Source organism: Brachyhypopomus gauderio, chromosome 14 (genome assembly GCF_052324685.1).
Source record: "Brachyhypopomus gauderio isolate BG-103 chromosome 14, BGAUD_0.2, whole genome shotgun sequence".
In the NCBI taxonomy this organism is placed as follows: Eukaryota; Metazoa; Chordata; class Actinopteri; order Gymnotiformes; family Hypopomidae; genus Brachyhypopomus; species Brachyhypopomus gauderio.
The window spans coordinates 13,740,244-13,757,817 of NC_135224.1; the positions used below are offsets into that span (position 1 = coordinate 13,740,244).

The window sequence follows — 17,574 nt, forward strand, 5'->3', positions numbered from 1 at the left end:
TTCAGAAATGTTATCTAATGTGCTTGTAGTAGTTCAGAAGTTGTGCTTTCATGATGTTAGGTGCTGTGATGAGACGTCCGATACTGAGGCATGAAAACTAGTATTCCTATTACAAGCTTGTTCTCAAAAGATTGCATCAAAGTTACTTTTGACTAAATGTCTAAAGCGTCAAACATCACTGAAGCACAGGATGGGGGACCATTTCATAGCTTTGGCACCGTCCTATAACTTGCAAGCTATGAGTGTAAAATCTCTAGACATCTGTTTACTACAGCATTGTAAACATGGAAAATACAGATAATACAGAAGCAACATGGAGGAAGAAATGCTCAATTTCAGGACTACCCATTGCCTCCCGGTATAGTTTACAACATATTATAGGAAGTACATTTTTCATTTAAAAAGGCAAAATTTTAAATTATTGCAGACCTTTAAGGACTAATCATCAATATTGATGACCAAATCTGATAATGGTGTTTTGTATATTGTAGTTTGAAGTGCTGAACTCTTTTGAACTAAGTGGATGCTATAACCTGGTAACCAGCAGGTGTCACCAATATGGCATCAGCTTTCAATACTTTTTACCAGCACAATCAGGTGGAAACCCCAAAAGCTTTAAAAGGGCTTTGTTGGCCTATCACTAGGAGTGCGCAAGTGTACTCTCCTTCCGTGTTGGTGTCAGTGTTAATGTCTAAACCAAACTTCATCATCTGCTCTGACATATGTAACCATTTTGGAACACATCTGAGCTAATACTCAAATAACTGAATTACACAATTACTGAAAATTGTGTACTTCAAAGCAAACAGAGCTGCATCCCCCCACGCCTCCAGCAGCAGGGACCCTCCGTCTTACAGCTTCACAACAAAGTCCCTATAACCCAAAAGCAAGACGAGATCAATATCAATAAACTTTTAATAAATAGCTTGTCATTAGTTTCCCATATTTACATGTCCACTATTCGCATATATTACCATTTTTCAAGCACATTTTTAGGCACAAAAAAAAATTGGCTTTTACTGAGACTTTGTAAATTAGTGGCTAGGAGTAACAGTTTCAACAGTTTGTGACACTACAAAAAGAAATTTAAAAAGCCACCGTGTTCTTCACCGTTTCCTCAAGCTATACACAATTAGGACGTCCAGCAGGCGTGGCCTTCTCTACTATGTCTGACACAGACTGAGAGTCATTCCAATGGCATCAAAGTTACACCATTTCTTATATGTTAAGAGAAAAACTGTCTCCCAATTAGGTCACTGCTGGATTGTACTTTAAAATCCACGTTTCAGTAAAAAATTATGCATGTTAACCCCATGAATGCAATAAAATATAATTGCTTGTATACCAAAAATAATAAATAAAAAAAAGAAAAAGAAAGAAAAGGCCAAAAAAACAGAAACAAAATAATTATCACCATACTTGGACACACATTCCTAGGTATGGCACATTAATCAAAATGCAAAATGAACTCAATTACAAAATCAACAAAAGGAATTCCAATGCACTTGAGGCTTGTGCAGGAAGTTAACTGATCAGATGTTCAGACTGGATAGATTAAAAATCGGAGTGGAGAGTCAACCCTGTAAATATGTAAAATCACCCACAAGTCTCAAAGAATAACCGACGTCCTTGAGGTGGTTTAGTGGATTCCACCAAGTCATACTAACCATCTGTAAACCACCATGGTGCAACAGCACACCCTCCACCTCAGCAGCAAACAGCAGCAGTTACTCACACCTGCAACACATCAGCATCAACGCTGAGGCCAGAGCTACAGTCCACATGAAAAGCTCTGCTCGCCTGCCATGGGAAAGAGTGGAGTGGATCCAGACGGCTGAACCAAGACTCCAATGCACACAGGCTCCGATAGGAGCGATATAAACAAACCCATAAGCAAACCCACTCAGAGTGAAGTCGTCATCTGGGTCCTACAGAGTTTAAGATTAATCTAAAGGCAACTTTTCTTCACATCAAAAATAAGACTTTTGACACAACTATCTTCAAATAATGAGGGAAGATACTTGTCTTTAACATAAATGATAGAAAGGAGATAAAAATGCTTGTTAGCACTGGAACAAAATGGTCCCTTTGCACACCTACGTTTCTAACAAGCGTGAAAGTAGTGATTCTGAAAAAGACACTCGTCTGCACAGCTCAATTTGTTGGTGTCATACAAGCTTGTGTTCCTTCATTACACAAAAAGGTGCAGGAATGACTGTTTCACATCGTTTTCCCATCTACAAATAAAAAACAAAACAGCAACGGGGGGAGAAAGAAAGGGGGGGGGGGGGGGGGGGGGGGGGACTATGCATAACTTACTAAAAATTGTGATAGCTATCCTTCAACCAGTCATTATCAGTAGTGTTTTTAATGCAAGCACTGTCCACACCCCATGCAAGATGCTTTACTGGACGTCCAGACCATGGGTGACGTGTGAGTGACCGGAGCAGGCCCACCCTGGCCCATCCATCCAACCCCTTAGTGCGGCTGGCCCGGTCCTTACCATGACCCTGCGGGGGCAGCACTGAGCATGCCGATCTGGGGAGGTGGAGCTCTGGGCATGTGTGAGAGGGTGGGCATGGATGGGGTTATACGCTGCTGTCCTCAAGCAGTGGCTCCTTGCCCTCACAGGGCCCCTGGGGGTTGTGCACGTGGCTCTGGGCGCCACTGGTGTGCTTCTTATAGCTGCCGGGACGCAGACCAAGCGCGTTGTGCTCTGGGATGAAGAGTGCCACCAGCAAGGAGAGCAGAACAGAGCAGGCTCCAAACAGAAAAGGTGGACCTGGAATTATGGCACTCTACAGAGACACACAGAGATTTAGTAAACCTTTAGTAACCCAACAAAAGACATACAGTGGCATACAAAAGCAGACCCTTACCCATGGTATCATCGCCTTTTACTAGTCCTTTGGTAAAAACACCTACCTTGAACCTACCGTCACTGGCCCCTTTATTAAACTCACCTAGATGTGCATGTTGTAAATGGACAGTCATTCACAATCATTTGACTGTGGCCCATTTGTCACCATACTGCCCGATACGTCAGCAAAGATTATTTGGCTTGCAGAGCATTTTTTTATTTTTATGAATGCCGCCCCCCCCCCCCCCATCTTTGGAGGACAACTTTGTTTTTATTGCAGAGCATTTTCAAGACCGTATTAAAACTGATGCTGGTTGGTGGTGGCCTGGTTGTGAGTCTTATGCAGGTAAGAGTGTATCATGCACACAAAGGTTGTTGGAGGTTGAACTTACGTCACTGTTGGGTTGAGAGAAGTCTACCACCCAGAAATAACCAGCCAATAGTTGTCAGAAACTATGCTAAAGGATGGCTAATACAGTTTCAGCATGGAAACAGATGTGCTGTAACTGTAAACCAACAAGTTGTACCTACGAGTTTCCAACAAAATAGCTGGAGTACGTGTATCCAAACCTGCCTGTGTGACCCGTGTGCTTGCTAGACTAAGTGGCGAAGCATGACTCTGTTAATACTCATGACCTTTGAAAGTCCCACCTCGTCAGTGGGGTTGGCCATATTGGGTTTGGCTCCCTTCTCAGGGCTGTCCACAGGATCCATCTCGTTTAGCTCCACGTGGAACAGGTAAAAGACGAACCCATAGAGGGCAGGACCCAGGCCATTACACAGGCCCCTGATCCCTGTAATCATCCCCTGTACCACACCTGACAGACAGAGAGTAAGAAGAAAATAAAGAGGGAGTACACAGCATATTTTCATTTACACACAGGTTATTTTTCATGTTTTTTTTTACTTTTAATTACAGTGGGATGGTATTGGGCAGTATTTGGTGTGGGAGTGAACAGTGAAATAGAGGCTGCAGGTTGTGCCGAGGTCTCACCCTGCTGGTCGGGATCTGCGTTACGAGACACGATGGCACTGATGGCTGGAAATGTGATGCTGGACATGGCAGCCACAGCACCTGCTGCCCACATCATCCTAAAACAGGTCAAAACAAACCAGTAAACACACACATTCACACCCACCTGAAGCTAAAATGAGCTGTGCTGTACCCAGGCCACATGGCAGGGTAAACTGCAACACTTACCAGGGCTGGGAGCCAAAGCCATACCAGGCCAGCTGAAGAATCTGAAAACCCAGGCCCAACAAGATGGTGTTCTTGTTTCCTATGGAGCGCATCAGGATTCCCAACACAACAGTCTGCAACAAGCAGAATACAAAAACAAAAACGCCATATCACGCACAAATTACCCATAAAATCCCCAAATCCTCACAACAGTCACTGTAATCGGGCTGTGTTGCATTTACTTTTTGACAACTCGCTTAGCAGTCAGCTCACATACTCAGATAACTAGCACAGAAGGACACGCCGTTTCAACATTTGCACAGCACACAGCAGTCAGCAACTGAACCAACCTGAGCCAAGATCGAGAGAATCCCCACCACTGCGATGAAAGCAGAAACCGTCTCAGATGTGAACCTAATAACCTGGGAGTTCAGACCATAAAGCAGCAGATTTTAATGGAAGAAACCAGTCAAGACACCATGCACAGTCAGTCAGTAGAGCATCAGTTAAGGGGTCTGTATGATGGGACTAGACAGCACCCACATTATGCTTTTCACCCCCTCGAGACTCATCCTGTCAAAGATCTCAGACACCCCTTTCCTCCAAAATCATTATTAAGATTATGCAACCTTATAATAAAAAAATGTGTGAAGAGAAAAAAGAAACATGTAAATATTTATAGATCATGAGTTATTCATGTATTCATTAAGTGAGATTTTTTTTTAATTTGCAATACTGATTGTGAATATTGTGAATTGTGCGTTACTGAGGAGATGACCACACACGTTTCCAAACGAGTGAACATAGGGTTGAAATGGTTGATCCAGAGTTGAATGTTTTCAAGGCTGTATGGAATTTGAGCTGAACTAGACAGCTAGACTAGAATCTCCATTTCATGAACTTGAGAGCACTGATAATATGGCCACCAGGTCTGTGGCAAGCTGTGGAGCAACTGCCTTATTCCCTCAACTAATATTGCTCAGCTACTGCTACCAAATGTGCTACTGCTTGTGTATGGCATCATGTGGCTGGAACGCTTCCGTGACTGTGAACAGGACACCAACTGTGACTGAAACTAATGGCGCAGCACTGCAGGACACTGAAGGCCCCTGTGTAGCGAGGTGAAAACAGCACAATAAACTACATTGTTATTTAATAACCCAATAATCTACATAACATGGTTATTTAATAACACAATAAACTACATAACATGGTTATTAAACACACTATCATTACTACAGCAATTCCTGAGGATATTCAGTATTAATTGTAATGAATAATCACTTTAGCTGTTAATAAAATGTACTTTGTATCATTGTATTGCACTTTTCCAGTTTCACATGATTACAGATAAACTGGTTATCAACTCTGTTGTGTTTTCTCTCTGTTGTCTTTTTTTCTAGGCTGGAATAAGAACATTGTAAATTAAAATAATGAACATGAGAGAGAAATTGATATTACACTTGTATATTATCGTCCAACTAACTCAACCTTACAGAACAGAATGAGCTGACGGTGTCTGCATTTCTCCTCCTCTGAACAACTGTTAGTGACTGCCCTAATGCCAACACACTTCAAGCAAACTTGGCAAGCAAGGATTCACTATGCACCACTCTCACAAGTAAGATTACATCTTTTTAATCTGGTAAACATTAATAATGGGAGATTGAGCACATCTGTTGACTATAAGGATGGAGCATGTGCAGGGGGAAAGAAATGTCTGCATATTCCATCAAATGAAATGTCAATCTACCATATTTCACTAATCAGAACAAAGCAGATACCTGTAGGAGCCCCAAGATGGAGGAAGATGCAAGATGTTATTACTAGAAAAATGAAACTCTTAAAACAGCGTCAAGCAGGTCAAATGGGATTACACCTTACCTTCAGCGTGCTGGATTCTTTCAGGTGATCGACACTCATGTGCCGTCATATTTCTCATGTTGACATTTTAATTACATTTTTTCTGCACCTTCACCCCACTTCTTGCATACTGGTCTTCAATAACCTGTCCTTCATTTTTTTATGTAGCCAAAATATTTAAATACATTTCATGAAGGAAAATTTTCTTGGATCATGGTTCCTGTCGCCTTGACGTCTCCCTCCCTCCCTCTTCACATCTCTCTTACAGCAGCAAGCAGTGACATGATCACCCACAGTATGTGGGTGCCAGAGATTATTAAAGCAGGGCTACTGTGTCTCTGGTGATTCAGACAGCTTCAATGGGTCAATAACGTTACCATATAGCTTTATCACCATATATACTGCACTACCGCCCATCAGCACATGTCTAGTATGGAGCACAACAGATTACTCATTTAGCTTAATAAGTTTCTATGAAAAAAACTAGCTCAATTAGATCATTCATACAAAAAAGCATGCACAAGTACACCCCCCCCCTTCTACAATTTTGTGCCAACAGAAGACTACACATTAAGGACATTAACCACTCCAATCACGTTTTCCCATGAACGCAGTTCAGCAGTGAGCTAACCTTGATTAGATCTGCAAAGCCATTTGGCCTTGGTGATGAATGGACTGGTTCAAAACAAATGGATGCAAGCCTCTTCTTGTTAATTATTTATCTTTGTCAATGTTTGTCCCATGCTGTTTTGCACACATAATAAAGAAACACTAAGAGTCCAAACAACTCAGATACATGCAGAGACCAGAGTTACCCACATTATGATCAAACTGTTCTTGCCACCAATAAATGGCCCTAAATTCAAGCATATTACTTATAGAAAAGTAACTCTGAAGCAGTCTCTGGAGTCCAGAACAGGACAGCCTGGTGCAGATTGTGCAACCTGCTTGATCTTACAATGTACATGAAGCCTTGAATAATCATCCATCTAGCTACTGCATGAATGTAACGATGCACGTTTTTCAACAAATGGGATCAAATCACCTTAGTGAATACGACTCCTCCTAGGCCAACCAAAAACAGGCAGACCTCCGTCTTGTAAGAATGTACATTTTGATGGCTACACAGAGTGTGTTACATTTTGCTTAGCAAACTATTTGCATCATCTGCCATTATGTTCCAAAGGTGAGACCTCCAGCAGGATATGCAAATAAAACCTTTAAGCCAAATGACACCACTGCATAAACACAATAAGACTAAATAAACGCACATCTCTGTGCTGAACTAATCTCTGTGGTGCATATGTGGTGTCTTACTGCTGAGTCAGTGCTAAGGCTAACAGCACTCACCAAGTTTCTCACACCTTTTGACTGCTCATTTGACTCAATCAGCTTAGTCTCAAAGTGTCTTCACTGCAGTTATTGTCTGACCAACAACTCTCATTTTCATGTACAAGTTTCAGAGCATGAATTCACACAAGCTCTGTTTGAAACCGTGGTTTCAAACAGTGTTGTTAACGTAGGGAAAAGGGCAAAATAAAAGTTAAACCAAGAGAGTGTGTGTAGACACCTGTCGGAGATAGAGGAAGAAGCTGGAGTACTGGCCAGCCTCAGGCAGATAGGACAGGAAGACTGTGATACAGATCAGAAGGACCGTGGAGTCCTGGCCAACCTTACGCAGAGACTGCAAGAGAGACAGAAAGAGAGAGAGGGGGGAAGAGGAAGAGGGGTACAGTGCGACATGTATGAGCTAAATATAAATCATGCGAGACATGCAGCACTGTTTGAAGCCTGTATGAAGACCAACGATTACAAATGTATCCAGACTTATGAAGCTCAAGTCTGTGAACACTTATGTAGACCACTGTAATTATAGTTGGTTTCTGTACTAGCTATATATGAAGCACTTTAACTTTCATGGTAAAACTCATTAAAGCAACACCGCATGCATCTACCTTCCAGGTGGGATCGTGGGAACTGCGTTTGTGAGTTTTACATTGCGCTTAGTGTGCAAATACTAGGACCCGTGAATGTGTGTGTACCATCCAGTGGGTCTAAACGACTGATGGTGTAAAACTGCGTTTCTTATCCCACTTACAGCGAAGGGGTCTGCCTGTTCCCAGGAGATGGGGGCGCCCCAGGAGGCCGGCCGCATCTTTTCGGGCAAAGACTCGGGTACAGCCACCAGGATGAAGCAGATGTCTAGCAGGGCGATGGCTGTGGCTAGTATCACCACCAGCGTGTCCCCGTAGGCCTGCGACACGTACGCGCCGATCGCCGGGCTCGTCACTAGGCTTGCCGCGAACGTCGCAGACACCTGACAAAGGCGACGTCTCAATGACACAACCACAAGTAATGCTGACCAGTAGGACACTCGGAGGAAGAACGTGGATACTATAGTACTACAGTATCCAAAGAGCTGGACTGTATGCAGCAGCAAACAGTATCCAGACCTGTTGTGCTGGTTTACAACAGATCAGAAAAACTAAGAACATAAATGTGAGAATGTTCCTGATGCATGTGAACAGGTTGTGTGTGTGTGTGTGTGTGTGTGTGTGTGTGTGTGTGTGTGTGTATCAATGCTCACCAGGCCATAGGCAGTGCTTCTTTCGTGCTCTTGTGTGATGTCTGCCACATACGCAAAGATGACTGAGAATGTGACGGCAAACACTCCTGACATGGAGATTACAGCAAAGTACCACCTGTAAGGTCACAAGAGTATGCGGCATTACGTCAACCAGAGACGCCTTCCATCTGAGTGCTAAAGACGGTTTATTGAACCTAACAGAGAAGACCGTGTGTAAAATCTTCAATTAGAAGAAGAAGAAAAAAAATCAGAAGAGTTGTAACTTTAAATGTATTCTATTATCATATCAAAGAAATAATTGTTATATATATCCTATACAGTCATATAATGAATATTGTTAATGAATATTGACTGGCTGAAATCTGTGTTGCAGTATCTCACCAGGGGCTGATCTTCATGAGGGGGATTGGGGCACAGGTGAAGAAGACTGTGAGCAGGAGGAAGGACTTACGGCCCCAGACATCAGAGAGAGCGCCTATCAGAGGAGCACTCAGGAACGACAAAAGGCCCTACAAAGGACCCGCTCAGATTAGGCCAGACACACAGATCCCTACAGCTCTCCACAGTCACATTACACACACCAGCAGTCATTCCAGCAGAGCCATGAATAAACACAGCTACATTTCTTTCCTCAGGGGACTATTCAAGTTAATATATTACATGACCCCTGAGAAATCCAGACTGTGCCGTCTCTGGGGAAGGGCAATAAAGAAGTGGTATCAGAACAGTTTATCAAAAGCAAATACAAGAGTTACGGTCACACTAAGCCTGAAGTTTAACTCTGACTGTGGAGTGAGAGAGAACAAGGACGTGCACTCAGAGAGAGAGAGAGAGAGAGAGAGAGAGAGAGAGAGAGAGAGAGAGAGAGAGAGAGAGAGAGAGAGAGAGAGAGAGAGAGAGAGAGAGAGAGAGAGAGAGAGAGAATAAATGCTCTCTGTCCGTCTCGCTCTCATGTGCACATGTCCTCGTTCTCTGTGTCAGCACTGATTCCTGAAATGAGCAGTATTTTTGTTCAATAGCATCTTTAACTCTAACCCACTGCATTGGCTGGGATACATACTATGAGCAGATTAAAAGGCACCTTTGTAAGTCCTTTTGGATAAAAGCATCTGCATTGTAAAATGTAGAGACAGAGCAAGAGCGTATGTGTGTGTGTGCATATGTGGGGAGAGCTACATGTAAAATAATGGGAGACAAGCAGCACAGGGAAACATTCCAATGCGTGATCCTCAAGTCTGTACACACTTACGTAAACCACTAATTATTTTTTTGGTATTTTTAGTTGTCTGGTAGGTCATTACTTACCTTAACACCATGAATAAGCCCATTCATCAGGAATGTGTGATGGGGAAACGTCTGATGTAGTACCTAAAAAAACAAACAAAGGTCAGGAAGCACCTCGAAGAAATTCAATACTGGAACAGTAATTCAGTACGCATCACTACAGTCAAGGGGTAGCCAAATCGGAGGTGATTTTTTTCCCAAAAATTTAAAGAAGGGAATGAATGAATGAATATATATATATATATATATATATATATATACATATATATATATACACACACACACACACACACACACACACACACACACAGGTGAAAAAATACAACACTAGTATTATAGTCAGAGCTCTAAATATATGTCTGTTAAATACTAAGCAGGTAAACTTTGGCAGGCATATGTGCTCTAAATGTCTAAATGTCCAGCCAGTAAAGAAGCCACAGGTAGAATACATGTCCACAACCCATTCCACATGGTCATCTGGGCGTTTGAAGACCAAATACGGGTGTAAAAATACACTTATTCTGGTTTGCTCTAAAGGGATTGATGTAGTTCCATCCATATATACACACACACATTGATTTGTACTGTAAAACATCAGTTTAAAAATGTTTTCCCACTGTTTTGTAGGCGGTGGGATGAAAAACAGTAGTTTCTGCCTTTTATTCAAATTGAGTAATGTTATCACATTGTCTCAAAGTTCATCTTGAAAAAGCCAGAAAATGCCGAACACACACACTGGAATTGTATTGTGACAAAGTCGATTTGACTCATTAGTCTGCATGCCCAGTACTATCCATTAAGGCTCCGTAGGAAGCCGTCAGCAGTAGGCCACCAAACACAACCTATGCTCATTTACTGATACTTTTGCACAATGAGTTCAGTCAACTTTCGCGCTGGTTTTCATTTCAGTGCATTCAGTTCATTCTTTTTTTTTTTTGGCCTTCACGACCACCAAGACTCTCCACTTGACTGGAGATCAACTGGTCTACAGGGCAGCTGGGAGAAGGGCCCGTCTGCTGCACAGTCCTTCAAGCTTGCGCTTCATAAGTGGACTACCACTGTAAATATTTTAGATAAGTCTGATGTGTACGACACTTTGCTGAAAACAAAGAGCACAGTGAAAGTCAGATAAATGTAGAGGGACGACAGGGTCAAACACTGGCTTTCAACTGCCTAAACCAAATTATTACAGAGGTACTATGCCATACCCACCAGCCGTATGCAGCCATGATCTTCAAAAAAGAAAAAAAACAAGCATGTGTGCACACAAACATGTGCCTCCGCACACACAAGCACGAGCAAATGCACTCACACACATGCGCACGCAATGGACTGAAGATGAGAATGCTTGCTGATTTATCAAGGCCTACCCCATGATTTAGCTCAGATGTTTCAGGTCTCATTTGAATCTCCAGTGCTCTTGCTGATACAACATCTCCCTCATCAACTAAACCAAATGCATCTGTGGAGCAGCCCGATTCCAGGCACCATGAAACTTATCGTGCACTTATCATCGGTTTCAAAGGACACTGTGGGAGAGTGACCGCAAATGTTTTTGGTATACCTCCAAATGTTCTTGCCATCACTCACTGCTTGCTAGGTAATGTCAACTAGGCTGAGGTGTGGCTAGCTACACTCCTTTTGCATATACTTATTTTAACAATATGATTCACTCAAGTGAAAGAAGCGGCCGGGATGAGAATCAGCACCTCTAAAACTGAGACCATGGTACTGTCGGACAAGGGTGGAGTGCCCTCTCTGGGTCGGGAGTGAGACCTTGCCTCAGGTGGAGGAGTTCAAGTATCTCAGGTTCTTGTTCTCGAGTGAGGGAAGGATGGAACGAGAGATTGACAGGCGGATCGGTGCTGCGGGACGCTGTACCGGACTGTTGTGGTGAAGAGAGAGCTGAGCCAAAAGGCAAAGCCCTCGATTTACTAGTCAATCTACATTCCGAAAGAATGAGAACTGAGAAATGAGTGACCGAAATTAGTTTTCTCCGCAGGGTGTCCAGGCTCTCCCTTAGAGATAAGGTACCAAACACGGTCATCTGGGAGAGGCTCGGAGTAGTCACTGCTCCTCCACGTAGAGAGGAGCCAGTTGGGAAGACCCAGGACACGCTGGAGAGATTATATCTCTCGGCCCTGGAAACGCCTTGGTATCCTCCCAGAGTTAGAAGAGGTGACTGGGGAGAGGGAAACCTGGGCCTTTTTGCTTAAGCTACTGCTCCCACGACCCAAACTCGGATAAAACGGATGGATGGATGGAGTGAGAACACAGTGCTGCAGGAACTGATGGTTTTGGTCTAGATGCGACATTGAAGAAGAAGAGCGTAAGGAGGTTACCGTAAGCATAGGAGTGGTGAGCAACCCCCATGCGAAGAACTCCAGGAAGATGACCACCACAGCATGGTAGACACTCGGCTCGCCAATTCCCTGCGGCTGAACACAGACAATAGCAGTTAGCACATACACCTTGCAAATTACAGACGACAATTCACTACAGACAGAGAGGAAGGACAGAAATTATGCTTCAGCAAAGAGAGTAAGGCAGCATATAAAAATGGGATTACTGCTGTTGCTTTTGAATATGGTTTAGAAACCTTAACCCATGTTTGCCCCAATATCACAGGTGTCCTGCTGTTTGAGCCCTATGTCCACCACCATATCCCACAGTAACATGCGACAGTCCTCTTCACACAGTGCTGGTCCTCAGATAAGCTCACATGCCCAGTCACATCATCGAGTTCTGCGATTAGTGCTCAACAATCACACGGATGTGGTCAAATATAATGCTTGGACAATAGTTCAGACAAACAGTGGAAGGTTTCAGCGTGGGTAGCGACACTGCAGAGTGAGGTTGTTGGAGTAACGTGGCAGGCTGCAGTGCGGGATGTTTCCAGCTGAAGGTTTAGCAGGGAGAGAACATGAGAAGGAGTTTGTCTGAGCAGGAAGAGGTGTGTGAGGACAGAGCCCACAGAGACAGCCGAGAGAGCCAGGCAGGTCTATGCTGCTTCCTGCCTTTACAGACACCTGATGTACACACGTAGACCTGCTGGCCACCACTAAGCAACATGTCATGGCGATGTACTGACAAAGTTAAAAAACCATGATGTATGCTTTTTACTCCCACTACTCATAATAGGATCATTAGCCTAATATGGTATTAAAAGAAAATACTCCATTATACTGGAAGTGAATGTTCTAGGCAACTGGGTGGCGTATTGTCGGGGCGTCTGACGGGCAGTCACGTGACACATTAAGCACTGACCCCAGTGTCAATGAACCATTTGACTTTGATCGTTAAATGATAGTGAGAGTAAGTGCAACAGCCTGCTGTCAACAGCGCCCAAGACATGAACGCAGCATTGGAGGTTTCAAGTCCGCTTTCCTTTTGCACATTATACTGGGTCAAATACTAAACGGGTTTAAAATGTACCACACATGTGGACATACGCAGTGTAGGATCTAACCTGGGTCACACACGGTCCTTAAGGTCATTTCCTTTTGGCACTGAGTACTGAAAAGAAGCCTGTGAGAAACAGGCCTAACATACTATAAGACGGCACAGTGAAGCTAATTTAACTTGGATATCGTGTCATATCAAGATAACGTCTTGTTGCCTCAGTATAACAAACCACCCTGAACCGGACACTTTAATTTAATGTCTGGGTTTTTGAAAACATCTTGTGACGTTACATCCAGGAAACACTTACCTGACCGGCTAACTGCAGCTGTTAGCTAGTTATCCATCTAGCTGGCTAGCTTATTAGCCTTACCAGGTGCCAACACGCCGTGTACCTGTATGTATACTCTCGGTACTTACTAATAATGGTCGCATATGGCCTTGGATTTATTCATGGGTTCATAACAAATAAAGTAGAGTTTAATTCTGTGACAAAGCCCAGAATAAACAAACACATTCCGACTTTGTACTGGACATTCACTTAGCAGCTGTTATGAATCGGATGCAACTCAACGTAAAAAGGAAAAGCTAGCTAGCTTATGTTTGTTCCCCAAATAACATTCAACAGTTTCGGTGTATCGATTTAATTCTCAACCACAAACAAGCTCATGTATATGTTTATACAAGATAATGTACCACAGCACCAGCACTAGTCTAGTTCAATACCATGCCTCTACATGTAATGTTAGCTAGCATGGCTAACTGTACATGGCTACCCACCCAGTCAGGTGAGTTAGCTACTCACCCAGTACACCAACATTAATTACATGGAGCTAAATTAGCTGGATTTGTTTTCCAGTTACCGCTCGAATGGTGTTGGTTAAGGACAGTAAAAACAGACTTCCAAATACTATCCCATATGGTCCAAAGTACATTTAATACCGTTTTAGCTAACTAACCTGTCAAATTTACCCAATGGCTCAAATCAAGTAGCTGTCTAACGTCAGAGGGAAGCGAGGTTAGCCGGACAAGTAAGGAGACCTAACTAGCTAGGTAGCTATAAAAATAAATATTTAACTCACACTGCCACCATCTTTAATAATAATTTTCTTTGCCAGAAGAATGCTGCGGTTCAGCCGCTTTTTCTTCTTTTTCTCTCCAGTCATCCTTAGCTTATATCCATTCTTTGTGGCAAAGTTCTACCTTCCGCCGTAAGGTTAGCCAAGTAGCCAGATATCCGCGAGCGCTGTGGCTAGTCCACCGTTAGCTACGGAGCAGCTAACGCGACGCCCCGGTCTCCACCTCACTGTGAACCTGTCTTCGCAACCAACTGTCCCGCCTATTCCACACAGATGCATTTTGATTGGTTTCTTTCATAAGGAAAATCAAATGCACATCCGATTCGATTGGACGGAAAACATCGCCTGTAACAAGGTGCACCACTATCGATTCATTCCATAGATCGTATGGTTCGTCCACAACAACAAAGGGTTTTTACGGTGCTGTGGGTATTTAGTAAAAATAAAATGCAAAGATTGTAATAAAATAAATTTTAGGTACACTCTATCGTTTACTTTGAGTTCAGCACATTAGTTCGTTAGCTTGTAATATACTAATGGTCACCATCTCAGTTAATTGTCTTAATTCCTTTTATTATGTTGGCTTGCGAAGCAGCCAACATACTGTTCTCCCTATTCTTCTTATTCTTCTTCTTCTTATTATTATTATTCTATTCGAGTTTTCGGTAACTTTCACAGGTCGCAGTTTTTGAGCTAGAACCTTGAAAATTGGCAGGTTCACAGATCTCATATGGAAGAAGTGTGCTTGTGCTTTTGGGACATGTCGGACATACGGTGTCCTCAGGACAAGTCCTCAAAGTTGACTTTTTCCCATAGAGAATGAATGGCGGAATGTTCAGAAATGTCCCCAGTTAGTGTGCTCTCATGAAAAATCTCCTGGATAAACAGCTGTAAATTCCTTCCACTTTCATCTAGAAGCTCCATTTAAATTTTAAATGAGAGAGAAATTTGTCCTTTCTGGCAGGCCAAAATATCTAATCATTTTATTAATTACTTTTAGAGTTATGAGCATTTGTTTGGCACTAGACACAGAAAACTGCCCCATTAACTCCCATGTTAATTTCTCAAAATCAGAACTGTCTTTTTCACAATTTGCCTCTGTGTTTAACTTGTCATAAATCAGACAATATTGGGTCAAACAACACATAAATTACACCAAAATGATCAGCCAGGGGTCCTCTCTCATACAATATCTTCGGTTAAGCGATACGTTAAATAGAGCCCGAACTACGACCGTTTGTTCGGAGGGTGCAAATCACATTAAACAAGGCGTCTACAGTGGCAGAGACCGTGTTTCAGTTAAGGGATTTTTCACAATTAGCCTGTTTTTAACTTGTCATAAATCAGAAAATATTGGGTCAAACAACACACAAATTACACGAAAATGATCAGCCAGGGGTCCTCTCTCATACAATATCTTCGGTTAAGCGATACGTTAAATAGAGCCCGAACTACGACCGTTTGTTCGGAGGGTGCAAATCACATTAAACAAGGCGTCTACAGTGGCAGAGACCGTGTTTCAGTTAAGGGATTTTTCACAATTAGCCTGTTTTTAACTTGTCATAAATCAGAAAATATTGGGTCAAACAACACACAAATTACACGAAAATGATCAGCCAGGGGTCCTCTCTCATACAATATCTTCGCTTAAGCGATACGTTAAATAGAGCCCGAACTACGACCGTTTGTTCGGAGGGTGCAAATCACATTAAACGAGGCTCCTCCACTCAGAGTGGTGTCAGTTATGTTGAATGTGTCTCCCCCTCCCCCTCACACACGTACGCACACACACATGCATCTCTCTCATACCCACTCCACACAGACACACACAGATGGATCAGAGGAACAGATGGGGAAGATGGAGCAGAGGGGCAGATGGGGCAGGTAGAGCAGCAGGGCAGGTAGAGCAGCGGGGCAGATGGAGCAGACGGGCAGATGGGGCAGATAAAGCAGATGGGGCAGAAGGGCAGATGGATCAGAGGGGCAGATAGAGCAGATGGAGCACACACGCACGGAACCTCTTCTCTCCCTCAGTCCCTGCAGCAGTATTAACTGTATAACTGAACAACCACTCAATTTTAACTAACCCACAACCAATTACCCCTCAACAGTAATTGCCCCACCACAGGTAAATACCCCCTCAACAAAACATTCCACATCTAAACAAGCTTTTAACAGGAACTACACAGTAATCTTTATACCCATCAACAACAATAACCCCAACAGGTCAATAACCCCTCAATATCAACTACCCCACAGCCAATTACCCCTCAGCAGTAATTGCCCCAAACAGCTATATTACCTATTCACCGCAACAACACCATTAAACGAATAGCCTTCAACAATATCAAATACATCTGCATTAACTACCCCAATGGCAATAGCCCCTCAACAGTAATTGCCCCACCACAGGTAATTGCCCCTCAACAACAAATACAACATCTAAACAAGCTTTTAACAGGAACTACACAGAAATCTTTAAAGCTATCAACAACAATAACTCCAACAGGTCAATAACCCCTCAATGTCAACTACCCCACACCCAATTACCCCTCAACAGTTATTGCCCCACCACAGGTAAATACCCCCTCAACAAAACATTCCACATCTAAACAAGCTTTTAACAGGAGCTACACAGTAATCTTAATAGCCATCAACAACAATAACCCCAACAGGTCAATAACCCCTCAATGTCAACTACCCCACAGCCAATTACCCCTCAGCAGTAATTACCCCAAACACCTAAACTACTCCTTAACCGCAACATAATCTAACAATGATGACATTAAAACAACCTTTAACATTAGGCCATCAACATTCAAAACAGCGTTTCGACTGCTTTGCAAGCCAACATAAAGTTTGTTCACAAACTTTGCCTATCTAGTTACAGTTAATACCCTGTCGCAATTTATTCTTTTTACGTCTTAGTATGTTTTATTCTTTTTGTTACATATTATAAGCATTTCACTTTAACTTACACTATGTTTTTTTCTTTTAAATTACGGTGATGAGGTTTTTTTTTTGAGGTCAGGATTACAACCCAAGTATACATTCTTATATTTTCCCCACTTATTACATCCACACAAGTAGCAGACACTATCTTTTTTTTCAGCATCTTCTTTAAAATGTAGAGGCTGCACATTATAACCTAAGTCAGTTATACGGATATGCTGCATGGATTGCCTCAGCTCTTACAAAAATAAACCTACATAATTGTTCAATATTAACACAGAGTATGCAATTATTGGCCACTTTTTAACCACCACACTAATGCTGTGTAGGAACTCCATTTGCTCTCAAAACATCCTCATTGGTTCCA

The 17,574-nt window shown here is 42.7% G+C and overlaps 1 protein-coding gene across 2 annotated transcripts; it reads right to left on the minus strand.

Moving 5' to 3' along the window:
• Nucleotides 1-897: 897 nt before the first annotated feature.
• On the minus strand, nucleotides 898-14,506 carry slc71a1-2 (solute carrier family 71 member 1-2). Of its 2 annotated transcripts, none has more exons than XM_076972538.1 (12): nucleotides 14,259-14,506; nucleotides 12,117-12,212; nucleotides 9,796-9,858; nucleotides 8,872-8,999; nucleotides 8,491-8,605; nucleotides 8,002-8,220; nucleotides 7,474-7,587; nucleotides 4,391-4,462; nucleotides 4,062-4,174; nucleotides 3,855-3,952; nucleotides 3,512-3,678; nucleotides 898-2,798 (listed from the first exon to the last, which is right to left on the minus strand). In XM_076972538.1, the coding sequence occupies exons 1-12, from the start codon at nucleotides 14,340-14,342 to the stop codon at nucleotides 2,589-2,591; spliced, it is 1,479 nt and encodes a 492-aa protein (XP_076828653.1). In that variant the 5' UTR covers nucleotides 14,343-14,506; the 3' UTR covers nucleotides 898-2,588. The 2 variants fall into 2 exon arrangements, with proteins under 2 accessions (XP_076828653.1, XP_076828652.1); XM_076972537.1 differs by having other exon boundaries at nucleotides 3,497-3,678.
• Nucleotides 14,507-17,574: the final 3,068 nt, after the last annotated feature.